Source organism: Macaca thibetana, chromosome 5 (assembly GCF_024542745.1).
Source record: "Macaca thibetana thibetana isolate TM-01 chromosome 5, ASM2454274v1, whole genome shotgun sequence".
Lineage (NCBI taxonomy): Eukaryota > Metazoa > Chordata > Mammalia > Primates > Cercopithecidae > Macaca > Macaca thibetana.
In genome coordinates this window covers 49,157,974-49,169,988 of record NC_065582.1, presented here as the reverse complement: position 1 = coordinate 49,169,988, position 12,015 = coordinate 49,157,974, and the positions used below count along the sequence as shown (strand labels likewise).

General features: G+C 37.6%; 1 protein-coding gene across 5 annotated transcripts in view; it reads left to right on the top strand.

The window, feature by feature from the left end:
• SCOC (short coiled-coil protein) overlaps nt 1–9,305 on the top strand; it is a 44,654-nt gene extending 35,349 nt beyond the window's left edge. Inside the window, exons 1-4 of one of the 5 annotated variants that reach the window (XM_050790269.1) lie at nt 66–191; nt 5,887–5,958; nt 6,335–6,418; nt 7,716–9,305. In XM_050790269.1, the coding sequence (XP_050646226.1) occupies nt 5,937–5,958; nt 6,335–6,418; nt 7,716–7,858 (249 nt within the window). In that variant the 5' untranslated portion in view covers nt 66–191; nt 5,887–5,936 and the 3' untranslated portion in view covers nt 7,859–9,305. Of the gene's footprint in view, nt 1–65; nt 192–633; nt 790–5,886; nt 5,959–6,334; nt 6,419–7,715 lie in introns of those variants that run through there. The other 4 variants (XM_050790271.1, XM_050790270.1, XM_050790268.1 and 1 more) reach the window with 4 other exon arrangements.
• Nucleotides 9,306–12,015: the final 2,710 nt, after the last annotated feature.

Genomic DNA, 12,015 nt, shown 5'->3' with positions numbered 1-12,015 from the left:
CGGCGGGCAGCTAATGCGCAGGCGTGTTTCCTCGAGTCGTGATTGGCGGGCGGGGTGCCGGGACGGGGCGGGATTCTTCTCACGCACATTCTGTGGGCGGAGTGGGCGGAGCTGCCGGCGTCAGTTGGTTCAAGTGTCCCGGCCTGAGGTGTCTGCTTGATCCCTCCCTCTCCCGGCGCCTCGAGCGGAAGGTGAGGGCCGTCCTGGGCAGCAGAGGGCTTGGCCCCAGGCGACTAGACCTACACCCTTGGTACCTCCGAGGGCCTGGAGGGCGGGGCGGGCTGGACGCGGCCATGCGCACCGGGGGCCCGGGAGGAGCGGTCTTGGGCCTGGGCGTCTGGTGGGCGGCGGAGGCCTGGCTCCCTGCAGAACCCCTGGGCAACCTCTTTTTCTCCTGTTTTCGTTGTCAGGCCCAGGCGTTCTTTGGGAGAAGGGCCTCTCGCGGTCCCTGACGCAGACATCGTGCAGGTTTCTCCCCGCAGCTCCTGGGTCGGGAGCCGCTTTGCAGCCCCCAGCTCTGGAATTGGACTGCGGGAGGGGCGTTTGGGTGGAATGGGACCTGGCTCGCCTGGACCTGCCCGTGGCTGCTCTGCAAGAGCCTGAGAGTTGGGAGGGGAGGCCAAGGTGGGGAAGGAGCCTAGTGAGCCGTAAAATAAGGATTGGAACGTCTTTCCAGGCGGCGAAAGCGGCACCTGGGTTTGTTGGTGAATCGTCTTCTCCCCAGAGTCCTGCTGAACAAGTTTTGGGAAGTGAGGTTTGGAAAGGAGAAAGAGGATACATTCCTGAAAGGCAAGGCTTCTGTTATACAATGTGTCAACCTCAGACTATTACGCAACAATAAGGACAGATGCCATTCCAGGTGTTCCCAACACGCTGTCTATGCCCCAGGACCCAAAGCTATGCCCATGTATTCTGGTACCTGTATCCCTGATTAAAATCAGTGTAGCTAGCCATCCTCTTAAGAGTATAGCTTCCGTTTACATCCTCATTTGGCCAAACAATTCCTTGATCTTGTGGAAAAACTGGATTATTTAACCAGGACAAGTCAAAGCAGAACTTGAACAGAGCTGAACAGACAAATTATATTGAAGTTGACGTAGCCTAAAGGGAATGGGGTTTATCTTGATTTGGTTAGTAAAGATTTCAGAGGAGTTTGACATCAGTGGTAGCAAAATGTTTGGCAAACTTAAGATTAGGGCCATATTAAAGTTTCTTCCATTGCATAATGGAAAAAGCGTGGACGGTGAAGTTAGACCTGGGTTCAAATTCTTGGTAGAGACATTGGCTGTGAAACCTCTGAAACAGCCTTTGTGAAAGATATATAGCCTTTCTGAAATTTAGTGTCCATATCTGTAAATTGCAATTTCCTTCTGTTGATTTGATGAAATAACATATGCAAAGCATTTAGCACATTAATGCACGAAGATACTATTTCAGCAGTCTTGCTAGTTCTCTAGTATGACAGATGGTGAAATCAATTTTAGATGCAGAAAAGTTGAGTGACTGAAGATGGACGGATATTAGAAAAAGGTCTCAAAATCTGCAGTCTCAGATGTGACAACAGCTGTGGTGAAATGGTGGAAAAAACACTTGGGCATTTGTTGTAGTCTTGGCCCTGTTGCTGACTACTTCTGTGGTCTTCAGTAAGCCATTGTTTTCTTTGGCCTTGATTTATCTGTAAAATGAAGCAGCTGGACCAGATGGTTTTCTTTAAATTCTTTTTGTTGCCCAAATGAGAGCTAAAAGGTAGAGAAGATAATAGCAGACATTTATTGAATACCTACTATGTACTAGGTACTGTTGCAAACACCTTGTATCCACTCATTCTCACAACAAACCCATGAGATACGTATGGTTATTATCCGCATTTTACAAATGAGGAAACTTAAGGCTGAGGTGTTAACCTTGCCCAAGGTTCCAGAGCTTATAAGTTGCAGAGCTAGGATTTGAATCCAGGTAATCTGAGTTCATGTTGTTAATCATCGTGCCAAACTGCCTCTCGAGGAGAGTGATATTGTGGATATTGTATACTATTAGAGATACTATAAAAGAAGATAGGGGAATATTTGGTAAGATGCGCGTCTTTGGTCACAGGTGTGTGTGCATGGCAAAAATTATTTAATTAAATGCATCTTGTCCTAATGTTTGCCACATTTCCTGGTTTGTATTCTCTCTGCGTTCTGCCTCCTGGACTTAAATAATCAAAAAATAATTCTAGATTTCGTTCCACTAACCAAGGCTAGATACCCAAATTTACTGTGATTTTTGAGAAACCTTTAAAAGGTCTGACCTAGGCATACATCAGAGCTGAAGAATCTCAGCGAACCATATCCATTTCTGGGTTAAGGTGATTTAGGATAGGCACAGCAGCCTCAGCACCCCAAATTCATTTCAGTGTTCCCATGCTTCAGCAGACTTGGTCTGAATTTTCTCGTTTTTCATCAGATTTGTGTTTATATGTAGGAGTAGAAGGAGTTGAAAGTGAACTTTTAAGAGCATATTTGACATGGAATTAGATTGATGTTATAGCAACTATAGGTAAAAAAGGATTTTATAGTTGAAAAAGTTGAAAAACTCAGTATTAAGTACCTATTATGATGTAGTACTGTGTTAAATGTAGACTTTGGGCAGTTTGAGGATCAATACTATTTTAAAAGAAAAAATCCGTGGCTAAAATACTTTGACATAAAGAACTCAGCAAGTCTTTTGATCTCATATGTAAAACAAATCAGTTTATTGCCCTAAATCTACTGAAAGACTTTGAATATATATTAATACAATAGTAGCATTTTGAGGTGGGTCTATTTGATCTCATCACGATAAAATACAATTGCTTCTTGTTCTTTTGTTGTGGAGAGGCAGCAGGTAATGCTGTGGTTCACTGTACTAAAGAGTAATGCCCTTATGCCCAGGGCTGCCAGATACAGTGGGCAGGTTTTGCACTGTACAACACTTGGGGTGCAATCTTACATAGACTGTGGTGTGAATTGTACTCTCTCGCGTTGTATATCCTATAGCACTGTTCTTGTGGCGCTACTTTTGTGCTCCTGCCTTTGCCCCAATCTTGAGTGTGAGAGTAATTTTTCCTTTAATAAGCCCTCTCCACCCTGTTTTTCTGCTTTTTATTTTCTTTCACTTTTTAAGATGAAGTCACTGTTGCTAAACCACGCATAGGTTTTCTATTGTTTGGATTATATGTGGTCAGAATTTCAGAAACTGGCTTCTTTTTCTTTACGTCTTATATTGGTGAGTTTGGAACACTTGTGCTTTTGCAAACTTTTTGGTTTAATTTAAGTATTAGTCTGAAACATAAGCAAAAGAAGACTTCCCAATCACTCTATTATATCTGACTTCAAAATCAGCTGTGTCATTCTCTGATTATCTGTTGCTTTGGCTTGTATATCTTATAACTCTTCTTAGCTATCATGAAAATATGTTCCAGCTGTAGCCTTAAAAGCATTGGATATGAGAAATTTGAAGCACCTTTAATTTATTATTTAGCAAATACAGTTGCCAAATTGCAGCTTACTCCTGCTGAGCACTCCCACGATCACTTTTGCTTTTGGTTGTTGCCTCTCTCATCTCACTCAGACCTCTTTCAGCCAGATCAGTGGTTGAAATGGTATGAAAAGAGAGTGACTGGAGCACCTGGTTACAAGTGTGCTTCTCTGTCAGGGAAATATCAAATCAAGTTTTCACTAACACTCTTCAATTATAAGAGACATGTTGATTCAATGGAGAGGAATAGTTTTTGGAGTGTGGTCTTTAAATACTACAGTAGGTCGAATAACTTTAAAAAAAAAATTATTGGAAACATTTTAATAATCTGAAATGCAGAGAATCTGAGAAACCATGTGAGAAAGAGGTCGGGCAGAGCAACTTTAAGTGCGGTTTTAGATAAGGGGAAAGATGCTAGAAGACTTGGAGTCGCTTTATTCAGCATCATTAATTGTATACCATTTGTAGTTAATTATTTAATAAATGTTATGCAAGGGATATTACATATTTTTTTCTTTTTTTTTTTTTTGAGACGAGTCTCGCTCTGTTGCCCAGGCTGGAGTGCAGTGGTGTGATCTGCAAGCTCCGCCTCCCAGGTGCACACCATTCTCCTGCCTCAGCCTCCTGAGTAGCTGGGACTACAGGCGCCTACCACCACGCCCAGCTAATTTTATTTTGTATTTTTAGTAGAGATGGGGTTTCACCATGTTAGCCAGGATGGTCTCGATCTTCTGACCTCATGATCTGCCCGCCTTGGCCTCCCAAAGTGCTGGGATTACAGGCGTGAGCCACTGCTCCCAGCCCTACATATTTTTTTCTAGACTAGTGAGTGCTATCTTACTTGAACTATAAACTTGAAGTTTGTGTATATGTACACTGGGCACTTTAATTTGAAGTTCATGTTAGTATCTGAAATGTAACAAGATTTATGTAGATGTTCACTGGGCATTTTCAAATTTCATGTTAGTATCTGTAAACAAGATTTGTATTAACAGAAGCTGTGAGAGAATGTGTAATACACTGATACCTCTTTATTGTGATTCTAGTTCTAGTATGTAGATATCCTTATTTAATAGGTCTGCTTTCTACTGTTTAAGATATGGAGGCATAACAATGCCTTGGGCATAGAAGATATTCAATAAATATTTGTTGAAAGAATAACACTGACAAGTCTAGGTCGCTTCAATGTAGTAGATTAGATTGGGTAACAAATCTGTTTTCAGTGATAATCTGGTAACATTATTTACTATATTTTGAACACATTGAATGAAATGATTGTTAGCAATGGAGCAGAACATGTTTTATAGAAATTTTTTGTTCTAATATTTAGAAGTCTTTATTGGAATAATAAAATGTTAGTATTTATTTACTTATTTACATCCTGATTAGTCTGTTTTGATTTTACCCTGACCAGGAGCTGATGAATGGACATTTTTTCATTTATTCCATATTACTATTTTAGATGGTCTAAGTAGTAATTTTTCTTTTGAATTTTATTTGTAAAATATTAAAGTGTATGTAAAGCAATACTTTAATGAAGAATATTTGAAAATTTTGTCCTCATCCATACTATCATCCTTAATTTCAGAGCATTTTTTCATTTTCATGTTTTTTATGCATATTTATGTATATTTCATATAATTTACATCAGTGAATATACAGTTTTATACACATTGTTTCATGTACTATAGTCATAATTATTTTCAGTAGTCACTCTATTAGAAATTATAACTGTACTCAGGAGGCTGAGGAGGGAGGATTGCTTGAGTCCGGGAGTTTAATACAGACTGGGCAACATAGTGAGACCCCCATTTCTAAATAAATAAATAAATAAAAATATATCTTCTTAAAAAGAAAATCACAACTGTAATTTACCAGACTTTGAGTGGGCAGTTATGTTGTTTCTGAGACTTGGTTGTAAATAAGATTGAAGTGATTTTTATGTATATAACTTTCTTGGCATTATTGTCCTTAGCCTAAATTTCCAAGAATAAAATACTTAGTTAAAAAATATTTAAATGTTTTTATGAATCTTATTATCATATTGCTTTCCAAAAAGAGTACATATTTAAAACTTGTGTCCAATGTTTGCGTATTTGTTTTTCTGTAACTCTTTGCTAGTACTGATCATTACCTCCTTTAAAAAATAATAATTATACGGTGGTATTTATGTATTTTTTGATTATCAAGAAGCTTAACATTTTCTCTCACTCAAACTATTTATATCCTTTGCTTATTTACCTATTAGGCATTTATTTTATTCTTAAAAATAGTAAAGCATATGAAAAGTCCTGCTATGTCATATTTAACAAAATCATCCTCCTTTGAAAAATAGGCTTATATTTTATTGCTGTGTGTATCTATATTTCTAAATTTTTCTTATTGTAGACCATTCATCAAGGATTTTGTATCCAAGGCACAAAAGTTTGTTGCCCAAGATGATGAATGCTGACATGGATGGTATGTTCTTCATTTTCTTTTTTGTATACTCCTGGTTTTGTGGATGTTCTGCTTTATTAAGCAATGGAAAGGGCAGAGAAACAATGTTTAGAAGAGTTGGATCTTGGCTAATTCCTTATTTATATCTCATCTAGTGTCAGAAAGGACCAACCAAAGCAGCTTTCATTCCTTAGCTATGAGAGGTTGGCAAGTTATTTTTATCTTCTTTACCTTGGTGTCCTTATCTGCAGTTTGGGGATACAACATTTTATTTCACAGGGCTCTTGTATAAGTCAAGTAAGAATGAATATAAAACATTTTGCAGATTTTTAAGTGCTACTCTACACAAATAGTACCTAATGTTAATTAATAGTAAATTTGAACCTTTATATTACAGCAGTTGATGCTGAAAATCAGGTGGAACTGGAGGAAAAAACAAGACTTATTAATCAAGTGTTGGAACTCCAACACACACTTGAAGGTTAGCTTGCATTTTGTAGTTTGTTTGAATGACAGCCAATTAATTGAACTTGTAAGCATTTATATTGCTAAATTTTGTTAGAATGTATAATTTTTTAAAAGAATGAACTTCAAAGTTTATATATATATGATCTTCCTGCTTTGGTAGTTTAAAGAACAGATACACTTCAGTCAAGTCAAATGGTATTATTATGCTTCCCTCTTTAAAGCCTAACATAATGCTGGCTAGTGTGAGACTCCCTTTTAAGTCCCCACAATGTGTTACTAAGTCCGCTTTAATAAAGCTTGTTTTAAAGTAGAAACAATGTATTAGCCTTGGAGATTAAAAAGGAATTTACCTGAATTTTTTCATTTTCTAAGTCTTGCATAAAATTAATACTAACACTGAAACATCTTTTGAGTTTTAATGAAATTAAGTGGTTGTGTTTTTGGTGCCACAGTGAGCAGATCATGTCACTCAGAACCTACCACTGACTTACATTTTACAGAGTTAATAAAAGTCATCTGTGACTTCCCTATTAGCTTTCTTTCTTTTTTTTTCTTTTTTTTTGAGATGGAGTTTCACTCCTGTCGCTCAGGTTGGAGTGCAATGGCGCAATCGGCTCCCTGCAACCTCTGCCTCCTGGGTTCAAGCGATTCTCCTGTCTCAGCCTCCTGAGTAGCTGAGATTACAGGTGCCTGCCACCACGCCTGGCTAATTTTTTGTATTTTTAGTAGAGACAGGGTTTCACTGTGTTGGCCAGGCTGGTCTCAAACTCCTGACCTCATGATCCACCCGCCTTGGCTTCCCAAAGTGCTGGCATAACAGGCGTGAGCCACCATGCCCAGCCAGAATTAACTTCTTATATGATCATCAGGAACTGCATGTGTTGAATGTCTTGATAATGTTACAAGATGATCAGTTGCTTGGAAACTGACTGCCTGTATTCAGTATATGAATTCAATTGTGTTAATCTGATATATATCTTAAACATTTCTAGTAAAGATGTTATGGTTTTATGTTGATAAGACATAAAATGTGAACCAGAATTCACATTTTAAAAACAAAGTCTTTTTTGAAAATTAACTACCCAACATTAATGCTATTTACAAAGAATAACATTTAGCCTAATGTGAAGTATTTTTAGGAATTTGTCTACTAATCTGCACTCAGTTTGTTTACCTTGCTGTCTCTAAAATCCGAATTCTTAAAATTTAAGGATTGTGTTACCTCTTTTAAGAATGAATCCTAAGAATTTTGTAATATGGAATCATTGTCTTTGTTATATTGATAATGGGCATTTTTATTTTTTATAAAGATCTCTCCGCAAGAGTAGATGCAGTTAAGGAAGAAAATCTGAAGCTAAAATCAGAAAACCAAGTTCTTGGACAATATATAGAAAACCTCATGTCAGCTTCTAGTGTTTTTCAAACAACTGACACAAAAAGCAAAAGAAAGTAAGGGATTGACACCCTTCTGTTTTATGGAATTGCTGCTGATCATTTTTTCTTTAAAACTTGGATAGATTCCAAAAGTTACAGTACCTTTGTGGCTTCATTGAATATTTATGAAGAAAATGTCAGATGTAGACAAAAATAACACAATAACAGGAGGCTTCCATAAGTTTGTGTATTATGTTAGTCTATGAAAACGTGCAAATGTATTGTAGAGACTTTATAATTAGAATTGCATATATTTATGAAACTTAAAAGATGAATGTTTTATCGAATTTGTAGGTTTAGCACTGTCTTTTATTATAGGATTAGTAAGATATAGAAGAAAATAACCACCATGTTGTGAAAAAGTGACCAAAATCATGTACTAAATGCACAGCTTTATGTACCCTGTCCACCATCTTGTGCCTCTTTTCCATTTGCCTCTTCCTTCCTATTTCCCTTCCCTTAAGGAAAAAAATTGGTGTCACATTTGTAAAAGTAATTTTAATAGTTAATCATCTCTGAGAGTAACCTGTATTTTCATTGTTGAAACAACCAAAATAAGATACTGTCTCAGCTAGGGTGTGTCATTTGTGTATTTAGTATTAAGATAGGAATGCTAGTGTCTCTTTAATTAATTGGAAATAGATGGAGGCTAAAAATGAAGGTTTTTCTTTGAAACTGAATTAACTTGAGAATATTTGTTGTTAAAAACTTCTTTTTGCACAAAATAACTCATTTTGTATTATCTGAAAATATATAATTTCTGGTCATGTGTATGTTTAAAATAGAACATTTTGAGGAAAAATGGAAATAGAGTGGAAAAGTACTTGGTAAACAGTAGTAACCAACTTCAAATATTTTCACTCCAGATTTGTGTTTTCTCTGGCACAGAGTAGATCTTTTGGGAAATATATATAATTAAGTTTGACTACCCTTGTGTAAGCCACATCTGGATGAGAACAGTTACAAAGAGTTTGGTCTCTAAGTTGATTCGTACCCAGCAGGTCAACTTTTGCAAAATTCCGTAACAGTGTGTTAGTATTAGAATAGTGAATAAAATGGGAGTTTTACATGTATACTTATTATCTTGCTCAGTATTTTATCTCACTTGTTCTAGAATTTTCTGTAAACCCTGCTACTGGGTTTGAAGAGTTTTAGTCATCCTTTAACAATTTTTAAAAATTTAGCTTGTAGATTCCATTTGGTAAGGAAATCAATAATGGAAGTAATGCTAAAATCTTATAATATGAAAAGAGATCCACTCATATAGCTTATGGTTATTAGATTTGGGCTACTTTTAATCATGGAATAATCTTATGTATTGGTGTAAGAGTTGATGAATGACTTTAGCTGTATGAATATATAATAGTGAAACTGCAAACATTTTGCATCCCTTTTGTGACCTAATTTACAGACATTTAAATTGTGTTGCAGTTCTGCTTTGCTGTTTAATAAAAAGCTATTTCAGAGGTTGTGTGTGTTTTGATATAGTTACCTAAGTAAATGGGGTATTTAGGTTTAGTGGTGTATCCAGGGTTGTTCAATGCCACAGAATAGTGTATCTTATTTAAGTACACAGTTACTGATTATTTAGGGGAATAACATTTTTATTAATAAAACTGTAACTGGTTATCAATATAAATATCATAGATATTAAACATTAATTTAGAGAACAAAAGCAAAGCACTCAAAGGATCCAAGATCTCCAGGGAAAAAGGAAGTTGTATTTTTTAGGGTAGGCTAAGCTACTTTAGCAAGAGACCCAGTGATAAAGAATATAAATACAGAAGTTTCTCTCCCAACTAGTGGTTCCAAGGTCAGCATTGCAGGCTAGCAGCCCTTGTTCACACAGTTACTCAGGGACTTTGGCTGAGGATGGTGCTGCCATTTTAAATCATGGCTTTCAAGTCACTCTAGTGATTACTCATCTAATTTGCAGGAAAAGAGCATGGAAGTGTACATATGCAAGGTTTTATGGGCTGTGCCTGGAAATGGTTCATATATCTTCTTATATTCCAGTGGTGTGGAGACTTAGTTACATCTAGATACAAGAGGAGCTGAGAAATGTAGTCCATGGCTGGGAAGCCATATTCCAGCTATAAATACAAGATTTTGGTGGCCACTAGCAGCCTCAGCCACAGCTCTTCTTGTGCTGCTAAGTATCTTCCCTTACATAGAGAGTAATCCCTCTTCATCCAGCTAGTGATTCAGCTCACAATCTCTATTAAAAGTCCATCCCTTTAGATGTGGCTTCTAACAGTCTGACAATCTCTAAACTGATAGACAAATTATTTGCTCTCACCCTTACTGCTGCCCATTTATAATGTAGTGGGGACAGGATGGCCAAATAAAAAGTCTCAATTTGGAAAATGGAATAAAGGGAAACATGCAAAAATTGTGGAATGCTCCTGGGAGATGTATGAAGATTTTGTCTCTAGTAGTGGAGAAGTACTTTGATTCGACTGTGATTCTGATCTCTGGCAGGGGACTCCCTTGTTCGTTGAACTCCATGGTTTCCCCTCTGGAAATTTACTCCCTATCCATTTTCTATGGCTACCTGGGAAGTAGAGGTTGGGTGTTCACTCCCTGGGAATTGTGAAGACAGTCCACTTCCTGCTGGTGTGAACTTGGTGCCCATTTTAAGGCCAAGCTCATGTTTCTTGGGAATATGAGTCTCTTAAAAACTCATATGCCACGGAACCACAACCAAGCTTTTGACCAAATTCTCAAAGTATGTATTATTTTTGCCTTTCTTTAATGGAGGCTATCTCCTATAATAAGATAGGAGGCTATCTTATTATCCCTGAAAATAAGATTGCACTGGGAATGTTACATGCAGATCATCACTGCAAGGCTGGGTTCCTCTGGCTTAACAATTGGTAGAGAAGTCTTCATGGGCTTTCCCCCAATCTCCCACACCTCAAAAATAATTTTGAACCTTTGCTACTATTCCGACTTCAGAAACAATTGGCTTACTTTTGTGAGGTTCCTTGTATCTGAACTTGGTCTATTCCCTTCCATCTCTGCATGAAAATGTCAAAATTTTTTGATACCTTGCTGAATGCAAGGAATAGCCAATTCATTTAACATTCTGTCTTTTTCCAACTAGAGCTATCAGCTTAGTAGGTGTCAAAATATATCCCCACTGCTTGTCATGTTAATGGTAAGCTAATGCTATATACTTAGTTTTTGCTATGCAATACTTCAGGATAATTTCTTCATTAGAAATATAAGTGGTACACAGTGTGCACAGGGACTGTGTCCAGCTTCTGGAAAAGACTCGACCAAATTTTAGACAGGCTCCTTTGAGCCTTCTTTTTCACTAGTCCAGTTTTAGCAGAAATCCTGCTAAATCAGTTTAGAGAGAATCCCATCCTCAGTAACATGATCATCAACCTGGACTGTCTCTGGCAAGAATCATCCTACTCTTGATGTCTCCACTTAGTAATTTTCCATACACTGACCTCATCACTGCTCATTGACTATAAATCCTCAGCTGTATTTGCTGTGTTAGTTGAGCCCGGTTTCTTTCCCTTATTGGATGATGGTCTTAACACATACAGTCCTGAGTAGTCTTCTTTACTGCTTTAACAAGTGTCAGAATGGTTTTTTCTTTAGTACCTCCTAGCTTACATGCTGGTAGAATAATATTTGGTAGGGAAAAATCAGCATACTCCTTGTTACGGACTGAATGTGTCCTCCCAAAATTCTTAGGTTGAAATCCTAACCCCAAGGTGATTAGGAAGTGGGGCCTTTGGGAGATAATTAGGTAATGAGGGTGAAGCCCTCGTGAATGGGATTGTGTCCTTATGCAAAGAGACCTCAGAGATTTCTCTTTCTGCCACATAGAAGACAGCAGTCTGCATCCTGGGAGACAGCCCTCAACGCTGATCTCAGACTTCCAGCCTCCAAAACTGAGAAATACATTTGTTGTTTACAAGCCACCCAGTCTATATTTTATTATAGCATCCCAAATAGTTCAAGACATCCATTTTCCCCACTGTTTCCCAGGAGGAATTTCCCCAATATTGACACTGCCATTCTATGCAAAATGTGTCCTCTTTATATTCCCTTTGGACTCACAGCAGGTTACTACAAATCACAGTTCCTTGTCAGAAACTTGCAGGGCCAGATGTTTTAGAATTTGGAGTTTTTCAGATTTTATAAAATATTGTGACT